Source organism: Moschus berezovskii, chromosome 15, assembly GCF_049115385.1.
Source record: "Moschus berezovskii isolate FMDL1 chromosome 15, NW_MosBer_1.0, whole genome shotgun sequence".
Taxonomy (NCBI): Eukaryota; Metazoa; Chordata; class Mammalia; order Artiodactyla; family Moschidae; genus Moschus; species Moschus berezovskii.
The window spans coordinates 11331463-11344571 of NC_142474.1; the positions used below are offsets into that span (position 1 = coordinate 11331463).

The following is a 13109-nucleotide window of genomic DNA, read 5'->3' on the forward strand; positions in this document are numbered from 1 at the left end:
TACTCCTGCTTTACCACCCTGCTCTGGTGGGGGGCTCATGACAGGCCAGTCCAGCCACCTACGGCAAAGCCCACCACTGTCCCACCCTCCCCCAACCCCACCCAACAGCCAAGAGACCCTGGAGCCTTGAGACGCTTCGGTGCAGAGAAAACTGCCTCTTGGCACTTTGGCTTCCATGGGGCAATAGGGTCCAGAGCCCCAGGCCTGGGCTGTGCAGATAAGGTGGCACTCTGAGGATGAGGGTCAGGTGCCCCCAACCCTCAGGGCCCTAAGGACAGTCACCAGGGAACCACAGGCGGGATCCAGGAGGAAGGTGGAGTCAGAGCACAGGAGAAAGACAACTTTTATTTTCAAGAAAATGCACCAACAAGTTGAAGGAAGGAGCACGCTGGATAGGTAGGTACCCTGTCCTAAGCAGGGGTCTGAGATGAGGCCAGGCCTGACCAGGGCTCGGGAGAAGCTGAGGGGCTCCCTGTGGCACTTGGGGAGGGTCAGGCCAGCTCAGAGGTGGGATTTTGTTCTGTTAGCACCAGGTACTGCCCGCAGCTGCAGCCGGGCTCGGAGACAGGACAGTAGGTGGACCTGCCTGTCCCCACCTGAGCAGTCTGGGAGGGGCTGGTGGCAGAAGGCTCCCTGCAGGCGGTCGTCTGAGTGTGATTCTCAAATTCACAGCCCAGAGTTGGTCCCCCAGCCCCCTGTAAACATGAGAACAGGTTCGTGACCGCCAAGCCCCTAAGACAAGATGAGCGTCCGAGACGTGTGGCTGGGCTTCAGGCGACCCAGGAGCTGCCGGGCTTTCTCCTGCATGAAGAGCTGGTCCCTGGTGCCTCCGCAGGCCACCGTCTTCCAGGCACTGGTCATCTGGGAAGAGGAAAGGGGGTTACCATCCAGGCTGTGGCCAGGGCCCCTACCCTGGCTGGGGAGGGGTGGGTACATTTTCTCCCATGCTCCCTCCCTCTAGAAGTCACAATCTGTGCTCACTGCCCCTGCCTGGTGGACCTGGGGAGTCAGTGCCATCTCTGGTGTCCTCAGGGAAAGAGCAAGAAGGCTGGACCAGGACATGAGCCCCCACCCTCCCCCGTGCCCACCATGTGGACCGCCCTCACGGAAGGAAAAAAGCTGTAACTCTGCAGGCTGGAGAGCAGCAGAGAGGGGCTGACACCTGCAGATGGCTGGGAAAACAGGCAGGGTATCCCTGCCTTCAAGGACAAAGTCACGGAGACGTGTCTTAATTACGAATGAGGCTACATCGTGAAGGGGCAGCTTTGCAGAGGGGGATCTCTGGTACCCAGGTCCCCCGAGGGAGCGGCATCTGGACGGAGACGTGAAGCCCACGTTCATCAGTCAGCAGAGCCACTGAAGGGCATCAGGCAGAGGCAGAGCTGATGCAAAGGCCCTGGGGTGTGGAGGGCACAGAGCGAGGCCCCGAGGGGCAGCACTCACGGGGGCAGGGGTGGGAAAGTGGCCCCGGGGCTTCGGGGCCGCCGGCTTCTCGGGCTTGGCCTGCAGGAAGCCCTCGTTCAGCAGGCTGCTGTTCTCTCTGCTGCCCGACGGGGTGAGGCACGAGGAGCCCGCTGTGAGGATGTTGGTTGGCTAAAAGCAAAACAAAGTCAGAGGCTCAGCATTTTGCCACAGGCTTTCTGTGGGAGGGAGAACATAGGAGCAGGCACATCCCAGCGCCACCGCCTCCGGGAGATCTGGGCAGGAGGTGATACTTCTCTGAGCCTCAGCTTCTGCTTCATTTCAAGATGAAGTAGGAAAACAGCTGGCAAGGGCCTGTTTCAGAGCCTGGCACCTGATGAACACCCAGGAACGCGGGTTCCTTTTACATGAAGCTGGTTCTTCCCCATCTCAGATGAAGGTGTTACAGCTTCTCCAGGGGCCAGACGCACCCATGGGGACACAGGTGCCTGAGTCAACCAGCACTCACGGGGGAGCTAGTCAAGGCAGCCTCAGACCTGGGCAGCCTCCCAGACAGGCCTTTACCCTCGAAGCAGCCTGCTTGGCTCAGTGTCCTTGTTACAGGCAAGAACCAGAGGCACGGGCAGCTAAAGAGATGCCAGAGATCAGGCCCTCCGCCTCACCTCCTCTGCATTTAACCTGACTTGACTTTTTCCCTTTCCACTAGTTATTTCACTCGCCCAAGGGTCTGGCTGGAAGGCACTAAGTTCCCAGCCTGGCGTGGATGCCTCATTAGATGGAGCTTTCTCTGCCAGGACTGTGAGAGTGGGAGGTGGACCTGTAGGAGCTGCCAGGAAATTCTCTGTCTTATGGGTCTTTCCATAGCCCTCACTGTCTGCTACTGGCCAGGAGCGAAAAACAAGCTCACCCCACTGCCTGCTGCAAGGGACTGATTGCCCGGCATGGTTTCTGGGGCCCAGGCCCAAGCAGCAGCCCCTTCTGGAGGTTGGCCTGGGAATAGGGCAGCATCCATGCTAGGGTAGAGCTGCCCTGATCACCTGGCAGGGCCCCGAGGCACCTCACTGATCGTCTCTGGGGTCTTCCCTAGCAGGGGACTTAGAAAACACACATGCCCAGCAAGTTCTAGTGATCAGCTCTTGCCAATCAAACCTTCCATGAAGGACAAGAGCAGGGCTGCCTGGATCAACACCAGTGGGGATGCCCAGTGCCACCTGCCCCCTTCCTAACCGCTGAGCCCAGCACGTGGAAGCCCCGCCAACTCCACCCCAGGGCTCTCCAGGCTAAGGGCTCTAGAGGTGCAGGCCCCCCAGGGAGACTCCATACTCTCAGCCTCCTGCAGAGGGTGGGGAGTAGGGGGTGGCCTCTCACCTCCTGCAGAAGGTGGGGAGTACGGGGTGGCCTCACAGGACAGCTTCTCTCCCAGACCCCTTACCAACCTTGGGCAGTGTGGACATCATCAGTTTCACGTCCTCGTCCACAATGTCGAGAGCCAGGGACTTGCGGACTTTCTTGATGGGGCTTCGCCGCATCTGGGGGGAGGTGGTGGTTAGAGCACACGCCTGGATTCCTGTCACCCCCAGCCCCTGATGACACTGGCCCCGGCTGCCCTGGTTCAGAACCAGGCCCCAGTGCAGGGAGCCCTTGAGCAGGCCTGGCTGGAGAGGATCTTCTGGGGGAGCCGTGGGGGGCCCAGGACACTGGCCCCACTGTAGACTCTGTCCACAGGACAGACTGTCCTGCCAGATGCTCACCAGGTATGGAGAACACCAACGCCACCCCCACCCAACCTCATCCCCAAGGGGGCCAAGCCAGCCCAAGTCTTTACTGTACTAAACACTCCCCCACACAGCCAAGTTACAACTAGAACACCCACCTGCTGGGGAGCTACAGAGACACAAAACCCCGTGGGACACAGGCTGTTATGGGAATGCCCAGCCCCCAAGCGCCGCGCCTCGGAGCAGATCAGGGGCGGATCTGACCCCAGGGAGGGCCTCTGAGACTGAAACCTGTCCCCGAACTCAGTCCTGTGCCCCCAACAGCTGCTACCCCTGCTTGGAACCACCTTCAGACAGAGAGAGGCCAGGGAGGGCCCTGGTCACACTCTGCCCACACACCTGGGGCCCAGCTGGAGGGCCCCTTCCAGCCTGGCCGCCCACCACCACCCTGACCCACTGCCGCCCTCCCTTCTCCCTAGAGGAGAGCACCTGGGAAGGAAGGGGCTTCAAAACAGGACACAGAGCCGCCTGCTGTCAGGAAACCCCGTGGGCTGGGGGCAGGACAGGCCTGGCCAGCGTGGCCCGGCCCCCGGAGCAGTGTCCCCACCTGCCCCCCACCTCACCTGAACCGGCTGGGCCCCACCTCTCACGCTGCGCCGACAGCTGGCCGGCAGCTCCGTCTGAAGGATGCCCCTTGAAATCCTCTTTGGGCCTTTTCTGTCCCCGAGTGCCGCACGCACTGAGTCACCGGCGGTGTTTGCCATCTCCGCCCACTGAGCTCCAGGAGCGACCCCCTCTGGGTCTTAATCACCGCTCTACCCACCCCACCAGGTCCAGAGCCCACTTCAGTCCAAACAACACGGAATAACTCAGGCACCGGTTCAAGGGGAAAGCAAAGGGTGGGAGGCAGCTGCGCCGGCCGGTTCTGTGGATCCCCAAGCTGCAGGAACAGACGGCCGCCCCCTGCCTGCCCCCCACCCCGCCGCCCCTGGTGCCTGTTCCCCGGCTGCCCCCGCCCCGCCACCCCCAGTGTCTGTTCCCCGGCTGCCCCCACCCCGCCGCCCCTGGTGCCTGTTCCCCGGCTGCCCCCACCCCGCCGCCCCCGGTGTCTGTTCCCTGGCCGCCCCCCGCCCCCCTGGTGCCTGTTCCCCCACCCTGCCACCCCCGGTATATTCCCCAGCTGCCCCCGCCCCGCCAGCCGCTCACCCCGGCCTTCCTCTTCTGCTTCTCAGGCCTCACTTCATCCTCGATGATGAGCTCGATGCCAGCCTCGGAGCGCAGTACCTCCTTCAAGTCCTCCTCCAGGTGGGGGGTCTGGGGCTGTGGGCGGGGATGGCCAGGGTAAGGCTCCGTGCCCAGGCCAGAGGACTCACACAAGCCTGCTCATGGGGGCAGCGGGGCAGACCCTGCCACACCTCCGCCACCCTAGCCGATGCCAGAGGCGGCCTGCAGCCGGGATGCTGGCCTCACACACGGTGTCCATGGCCATTAACCATTCTGCCTGGGACACTGGCCTCAGCTCCCTGAGGACTGGGAGCACTCCACTTCATCACAGCCACCCTCACCCAGCCCGAGGAGTCAGCTGGCATCCTCCACTGGGTACAAACGGAGGCCCAGAGGGCACGAGAGCCCAGCCCAGGGGCACACAGCTGTTAGCTTAGAACCTGGATGCACTCAGAGCCCAAACCCCTCCATGCCTCGATCCCACGCTAACAGACGTGTTGGTTCCACATCTCTTTCTTGGGCCTGGGAGCTCAGGTGGCAGAGGCCAGGGGGTGGAGGGCACAGTGAAACCGGAGAAGTCATTCTAAAAGCCCCTGTGTACTTGAACTATTGCTGCCAAGATCAGACTTGCCCTCTTAGATGTGTCCCAAGAACACACAGACATTTCAGTATCTGGTAGTTGAGTCCAAGTCAGGAAAGGGCTGGGCCGACTGCACCTTGCCCGGGGCAACTCCGCCAGCTCCAAGCTAGGACGGGGAGACCACGGCCCCCCACCTGTACCCCACGTGGTGAGCCAGGAGGGGAGCTCGCTGCAGGGATTCTACTCCACGAGCTGCCTTTCTCCCACCTGCAGCTGGGTTCTCAGAAACACCCTGCTTCAGAAAACCCAGGGTGCCAGCCCTCTCTTTTGCCCTGGGGTAAAGCAGGACTGTCTCATGAACTGGGGGTAGCTGGGGGAGAAGGGCCGTCCTCACACTGCGGGGAAAGCAACCCAGGAGACGTCTCCACACTGCCCAGCTGTCTCCAGCCCACCAACGGGCAGCCGGTCAACAGGCTTAGGTAGGTTTGAAGAGCAATTCGCCACTTTCCTCAACCAGCTCGCAGCGCCCACATAAGTCCTTCTCCATCCCAACCGCCTGCCTGGCACAGCCATGAGCTGAGTATTTGGTCACTTTGGATGTTGGCCTCCACCACCCCTTGCTCCACCAGGCTGCCGTGGCTCCAGCACCAGCCAGCACCACCTGCATGGTCGTTGCTCCGGAGACATCTGGCGAGCTAGTAACTCATTGTAACAGGGGGCCCAGTTTATCAAACTAGGGAATCGCAACTTCTCAGGGCAGTTGGGAGACGCTAAGCTGATCGCCAAAGAACTGATGCTTTTGAACCGTGGTGCTGGAGAAGACTCTTGAGAGTCCCTTGGACTGCAAGGAGATCCAACCAGTCCATTCTAAAGGAGATCGATCCTGGGTGTTCATTGGAAGTACTGATGCTAAAGCTGAAACTCCAATACTTTGGCCACCTCATGCGACGAGTTGACTCACTGGAAAAGACTCTGATGCTGGGAGGGATTGGGGGCGGGAGAAGGGGACGACAGAGAATGAGATGGCTGGATGGCATCACCGACTCGATGGACATGAGTTTGAGTGAACTCCGGGAGTTGGTGATGGACAGTGAGGCCTGGCGTGCTGTGATTCAGGGGGTCGCAAAGAATTGGACACGACTGAGCGACTGAACTGAGCTGAACTGAACTGAATGGGATCTCAGAAGGACAGGGTGAGTGACCATAAACAGCTGGAGGACTGGCCCGGCTACACCACCTACCAGGGGCCTTAGTGGTCCGTACTTCTCGAGGGCGTTCTTGAATGGGGTCGGCGTGTGGGGAGTGTTGTCCACGGAGTACTTCTGATCTGGGGTTACAAACCTGCCAGGCACAGAGAAGGAGGCTGGGCGATGGCACGGGGGGACTCTGCCGTGAGCTGCCCCTGACTCCCACACCCCCAACTGACCTTTGGCCTCAGCGGCAGAAAGACAGCCCCCAGATGTGGTCTCCTCCCATCCCATCTGCCCACCCACCCACCTCCCCATCTGCAAGGAGAGTTCCGGGGGCAGAGAGGAAGGGCCATCCTCACAAACAGCAAAGAACAGGAAGAGCCTGAGGGAGTTCAAGAGACCCGAATGGGTGGAAGAGTGGCTGAAGATGTTGCCTCACTAGGACTTTCCATGAAACAAGGTGGCCTGTGGGCGGGAGAAGAGGCAGGCGAGGGGGACGAGGGGCCAGGAAGACCAGCCCCTCCCCCGCGTCTCTCCAGGGAAGCAGCGACTCCCTTCGTGGTGCCGGCTGTCTGCTTAAGAGCTCAGGTTTGAAGACCAAGATCGACTCGACAGGAGAATTATTCCTCATGAAACCTGTCTATGCTAAACTTTAGATCATCGCTTCTCGGCCTTTTGGCTAAGATCAAGTGTAAATTTTAGATCAGTTGTTGAAAGACTGATTTCTGACCAAGGGATCCATACAGCTTATCTGAAATTACCTATCATTACAAGAACTAAAACTCCTGAGCGGATCCCTGAATTACAGCTTGATTCCTGAAATATAAACAGCAATGCTTCTCCCCCACCCAGCAAATGTAACAAGCCGAAGACCAGTTAAGCAACTCTACCTGGAATTCAAGGGTCATGATGATACAAGGAAGAAAACTTATTGTGAAAGCACCTCCACAGAAGCAGGTAAGCAACCTGTACAGGCCTGAAGGTGAAACACAGCCGTCCCTCCTGAGCACCAGAAAGATGGAGAGAACTGGGGGCCTTGTGTCCTTCCCGTGGAGCTGCTCAAGCACAGTGGATCTCCACTTGAAACTTACAGAAATGATGCAAACATTACATTTTTCGTGGCAAGGTGGACTCTCCACATTTCTAATCTCTGAATTTAGAAAAACATCAAATTAAAAAAATAAAAAAGAGGAATTCCCTGGTGGTCCAGTGGTTAGGACTCTGTACTTTGCAGAGGGCATAGGTTCAGTCCCTGGTGGGGACTATGTTCCCGCAAGCCATGTGGCCAAAAGAACAAAACAAGAAAAAAAAAAAAAAAGAATTAGAACAAAAGTGAAGCCCAAGACTACACTGATGCAGGAGGTGTGATGACCAGGAGGAGGCTGCCTTCATGAAACAAGCGTCCCGGGTGTTTTCCCAAGGTGCCCCTTGCCCAGAGGGCTGGTCTCTGCTGGGGCGCGGGGCAGGCCCAGCACTCACACAGCGTGCTTCTGGTGCAGGGGTGTTTTGTCCCGGTGCAGTGGCGTGGTGACCACCACCTTCTGGCTGCACACGGGGGTGGACGTCAGCGAAGGGCTCTCCAGCTCCAGTGTGTCCTGTTTATTCCAGAAGTTCAAAAACTGCCAGGAAGACAAAGGAAATCAGACGAGGCAACGAGCTCAGGGCCGGAGAGCAAAGGCCAGGACAGATTTGCAGATCCATGTGGACCCTTGGCTTAGTGTCGCCCAATCCTCCCTTTGCCAGCCTGACGGGAGGTCCATCTCCCACCCCCATGTGCTGCTGGCCGGGAACTTAAGGCAAAGCAAGCTGGCTGTCTGAGAGCAGCTTCTTTTCAGAAGGGGAAAAAAAAAGTAGATCTGAAATGGTCTTCCTAAGCTTCATGAGAGGGCCAGACCTGGTTTGGGGTCCCACGTCCCCAGCACTGGGCACAGGGCCTTGCGCACAGCAGACACCCAGAGAATGGCCTGTGCTGGGCAGCGGGGGGCCGTCACCCACTCCCAGTGAGCAGTCAGGGTGGGGTGCACGCACCTGGGAGGGTGAGAAGGGCAGGGTCTTGACGGGTGTGCTCTTCGGGGTGAGGCTGTTGCAGGAGTCCAGGAAGGACAAGCTGGCACTGTTCTCCGTGACGGGGGACAGGGCAACGCGCCTCTTCTTCTGCCGCTTGAGCACAGAGGGCGGTGTGCCCATGCCGGAGCCCCCCACATCAGTGCTGGGGGAAATGGGGATCAGCTCGCCCCGGCTGCTGCGGCTCAGGTCGGAGATGGTGTGGCCGTCCAGGCGGTACTCAGTCACGCTGGGGGTGGCGGCGGCGGTGGCTGGCCGGGGTGGTGCGGGCTGCTGCTGCCAGGCTTGGGGCTGCCCCGGGCTGCCCACAAGGCTGCCCTCGGCTGACGGCTCCTCGGGGAGGTCAAACTTACTGAGGTCACACCATGCGTCAGGGTCCTGCCCAGAGACCGGGGCGGGGTTAGGAGTAACTGGCTTTCCCAGCCGTTGATAAACCACAGGGCTCATGTGCTACTGGAAAATACCAGAGCATGAAGGATGATCCCACAGGGACCTCCCTGGTGGCTCCGTGGTTAAAAGGCCACGCTTCCACTGCAGGGGGCATGGGTTTGATCCCTGGTCAGGGAACCAAGATCCTGCATGCCACGCGGCACAACCAACAACAAAACCCTGATCCCACAGCCCAGGAACAATCACCCTTAACTTTTCCTTTTCCTTTCCTTGTCTGTGTATCTGTATTTGTAAACATAGCTGAAATCCTATCATGCACATGGCTGCTTGCTGTTATTAACAAAAAATATGCTATGCATTTTTAAGATACACAAAAAACACTGAGAAAAATACAAAGAAAATTCAGCATCACCAAACCAGCTCTCCAACAAATGCTAAAGGATCTTCTCTAGACAGAAAACACAGAAAGGGTGTATAAACTCGAACCCAAAGCAATAAAGAAAATGGCTACAGGATCATACTTATCAATAATTACCTTAAACGTAAATGGGCTGAATGCCCCAACCAAAAGACAAAGGTTGGCTGAATGGATACAAAAACAAGACCCCCATATATGTTGTCTACAAGAGAGCCACCTCAAAATGAGGGACACATACAGACTGAAAGTGAAGGGCTGGAAAAAGATATTCCACGCAAATAGAGACCAAAAGAAAGCAGGAGTAGCAATACTCATATCAGATAAAATAGACTTTAAAACAAAGGCTGTGAAAAGAGACAAAGAAGGAAACTACATAATGATCAAAGGATCAATCCAAGATGAAGATATAACAATTATAAATATTTATGCACCCAACATAGGAGCACTGCAATATGTAAGACAATTACTAACAAGTATGAAAGGGGAAATTAACAACAATGCAATAATAGTAGGAGATTTTAATAACCCACTTACATCTATGGATAGGATCAACTAAACAGAAAATTAACAAGGAAACACAAACTTTAAATCATACAATAGACCAGTTAGACCTAATAGATATCTATAGGACATTTCACCCCAAAACAATGAATTTCACCTTTTTCTCAAGTGCACATGGAACCTTATCCAGAACAGATCACATCCTGGGCCATAAATCTAGCCTTGGTAAATTCAAAAAAACTGAAATCATTCCAAGCATCTTTTCTGACCACAATGCAGTAAGATTAGATCTCAATTACGGGAGAAAAACTATTAAAAATGCCAACATATGGAGGCTGAACAACACGCTGCTGAATAATGAACAAATCATAGAAGAAATCAAAAGAGAAATCAAAATATGCATAGAAATGAATGAAAATGAAAACACAACAACCCAAAACCTCTGGGACACTGTAAAAGCAGTGCTAAGGGGGAAGTTCATAGCAATACAGGCACACCTCAAGAAACAAGAAAAAAGTCAACTAAATAACCTAACTCTACATCTAAAGCAACTAGAAAAGGAAGAAATGAAGAACCCCAGGGTCAGTAGAAGGAAAGAAATAGTAAAAATTAGGGCAGAGATAAATGCAAAAGAAACAAAAGAGACCATAGCAAAAATCAACAAATCCAAAAGCTGGTTCTTTGAGAAGGTAAATAAAATTGACAAACCACTAGCCAGACTCATCAAGAAACAAAGGGAGAAGAACCAAATCAATAAAATTAGAAATGAAAATGGAGAGATCACAACCGACAACACAGAAACACAAAGGATTATTAGAGAATACTATCAGCAATTATATGGCAATAAAATGAATAACCTGGAAGAAATGGACCAATTCCTAGAAAAGTACACCTTTCCAAAACTGAACCAGGAAGAAATAGAAAATCTGAACAGACCCATCACAAGCACGGAACTAGAGGCTGTAATCAGAAATCTTCCAGCAAACAAAAGCCCAGGTCCAGATGGCTTCACAGCCGAATTCTACCAAAAATTTAGGGAAGAGCTAACACCTATTCTACTCAAACTCTTCCAGAAAATTGCTGAGGAAGGGAAACTTCCAAACTCATTCTATGAGGCCACCATCACCCTAATCCCAAAACCTGGTAAAGACCTCACCAAAAAAGAAAACTACAGGCCAACATCACTGATGAACATAGATGCAAAAATCCTGAACAAAATTCTAGCAATCAGAATCCAACAACACATTAAGAAAGATCATACATCATGACCAAATGGGCTTTATCCCAGTAATGCAAGGATTCTTCAATATCCGCAAATCAATCAACATAATACACCACATTAACAAACTGAAAAATAAAAATCATATGATTATCTCAATAGATGCAGAGAAAGCCTTCGACAAAATTCAACATCCATTTATGATAAAAACCCCCCAGAAAGTGGGAATGGAAGGGACATACCTCAACATAATAAAAGCTATATACGACAAACCCACAGCAAACATTATCCTCAATGGTGAAAAACTGAAAGCATTTCCCCTAAAGTCAGGAACAAGACAAGTTGTGGAAGTTTTGGCTACAGCAATCAGAGCAGAAAAAGACATAAAAGGAATACAAATTGGAAAAGAAGTAAAACTTTCACTGTTCGCTGATGACGTGATCCTCTACAGAGAAAACCCTAAAGACTCTACCAGAAAACTACTAGAGCTAATCAATGAATACAATAAAGTTGCAGGATATAAAATCAACACACAGAAATGCCTTGCATTCCTATACACTAATAATGAGAAAATAGAAAGAGAAATTAAGGAAACTATTCTATTCACTGTTGCAACGAAAAGAATTAAATACTTAGGAATATATCTACCTAAGGAAACAAAAGACTTGCACATAGAAAACTATAAAACACTAGTGAAAGTAATCAAAGAGGACACTAATAGATGGAGAAATATACCGTGTTCGTGGATTGGAAGAATAAATATTGTAAAAATGAGTATACTACCCAAAGTAATTTATACATTCAATGCAATCCCTATCAAGCTACCAACAATATTTTTCACAGAACTAGAACAAATAATCTCACAATTTGTATGGAAATAGAAAAAACCTTGAATAGCCAAAGCAATCTTGAGGAAGAAGAATGGAACTGGGGGAATTAACCTGCTGGACTTCAGGCTCTACTACAAAGCCACAGTCATCAAGACAGTATAGTACTGGCATAAAGACAGAAATATAGATCAATGGAACAAAATAGAAAGCCCAGAGATAAATCCACGCACCTATGGACACCTTATCTTTGACAAAGGAGGCAAGAATAGAAAATGGAGAAAAGACAGTCTCTTTAACAAGTGGTGCTGGGAAAACTGGTCAGCTACTTGTAAAAGAATGAAACTAGAACACTTCCTAACACCATACACAAAAATAAACTCAAAATGGATTAGAGAGCTAAATGTAAGACCAGATTCTATAAAACTCCTAGAGGAGAATGTAGGCAAAACACTCTCCGACATAAATCACAGCAGGGTCCTCCAAGACCCACCTCCCAGAATATTGGAAATAAAAGCAAAAATAAACAAATGGGACCTAATTAAAATCAAAAGCTTCTGCACAGCAAAGGAAACTATAAGTAAGGTGAAGACAGCCTTCAGAATGGGAGAAAATAATAGCAAATGAAGCAACTGATAAAGGATTAATGTCCAAAATATACAAGCAGCTCCTGCAGCTCAATTCCAGAAAAATAAATGACCCAATCAAAAAATGGGCCAAAGAACTAAATAGACATTTCTCCGAAGAAGACATAAAGGTGGCTAACAAACACCTGAAAAAATGTTCAACATCCCTCATAATGAGAGAAATGCAAATCAAAACCACAATGAGATACCATTTCACACCAGTCAGAATGGCTGCTATCCAAAAGTCTACACGCAATAAATGCTGGAGAGGGTGTGGAGAGAAGGGAACCCTCTTACACTGTTGGTGGGAATGCAAACTAGTACAGCCACTATGGAGAACAGTGTGGAGATTCCTCAAAAAACTGGAAATAGAACTGCCATATGATCCAGCAATCGCACTTCTGGGCATACACACCGAGGAAACCAGAATTGAAAGAGACACATGTACTCCAATGTTCACTGCAGCACTGTTTATAATAGCCAGGACATGGAAGCAACCTAGATGTCCATCTGCAGACGAATGGATAAGAAAGCTGTGGTACATATACACAATGGAGTATTACTCAGCCATTAAAAAGAATGCATTTTAATCAGTTCTAATGAGGTGGATGAAACTGGAGCCTATTATACAGAGTGAAGTAATCCAGAAAGAAAAACACCCATACAGTATGAAGTGAAGTCGCTCAGTCGTGGCCAACTCTTTGCGACCCCATGGACTGTAGCCCACCAGGCTCCTTGGTCCATGGGATTTTCCAGGCATGAATACTGGAGTGGGTTGCCATTTCCTTCTCCAATACAGTATACTAACGCATATATATGGAATTTAGAAAGATGCAAATGATAACCCTGTATACGAGACAGCAAAAGAGACACAAATGTATAGAACAGTCTTTGGGACTCTGTGGGAGAGGGTGAGGGTGGGATGATTTGGGA

General features: G+C 52.2%; 1 protein-coding gene across 1 annotated transcript in view; it reads right to left on the bottom strand.

Moving 5' to 3' along the window:
- Positions 1-325: 325 nt before the first annotated feature.
- MYBL2 (MYB proto-oncogene like 2) overlaps positions 326-13109 on the bottom strand; it is a 30883-nt gene continuing 18099 nt past the window's right edge. Inside the window, exons 8-14 of the mRNA XM_055437569.2 lie at positions 8160-8573; positions 7611-7750; positions 6183-6282; positions 4344-4457; positions 2859-2951; positions 1444-1593; positions 326-861 (exon numbers count right to left, since the gene is read on the bottom strand). Coding sequence (XP_055293544.1) covers positions 733-861; positions 1444-1593; positions 2859-2951; positions 4344-4457; positions 6183-6282; positions 7611-7750; positions 8160-8573 — 1140 coding nt within the window. The 3' untranslated portion in view covers positions 326-732. The remainder of the gene's footprint in view (positions 862-1443; positions 1594-2858; positions 2952-4343; positions 4458-6182; positions 6283-7610; positions 7751-8159; positions 8574-13109) is intronic.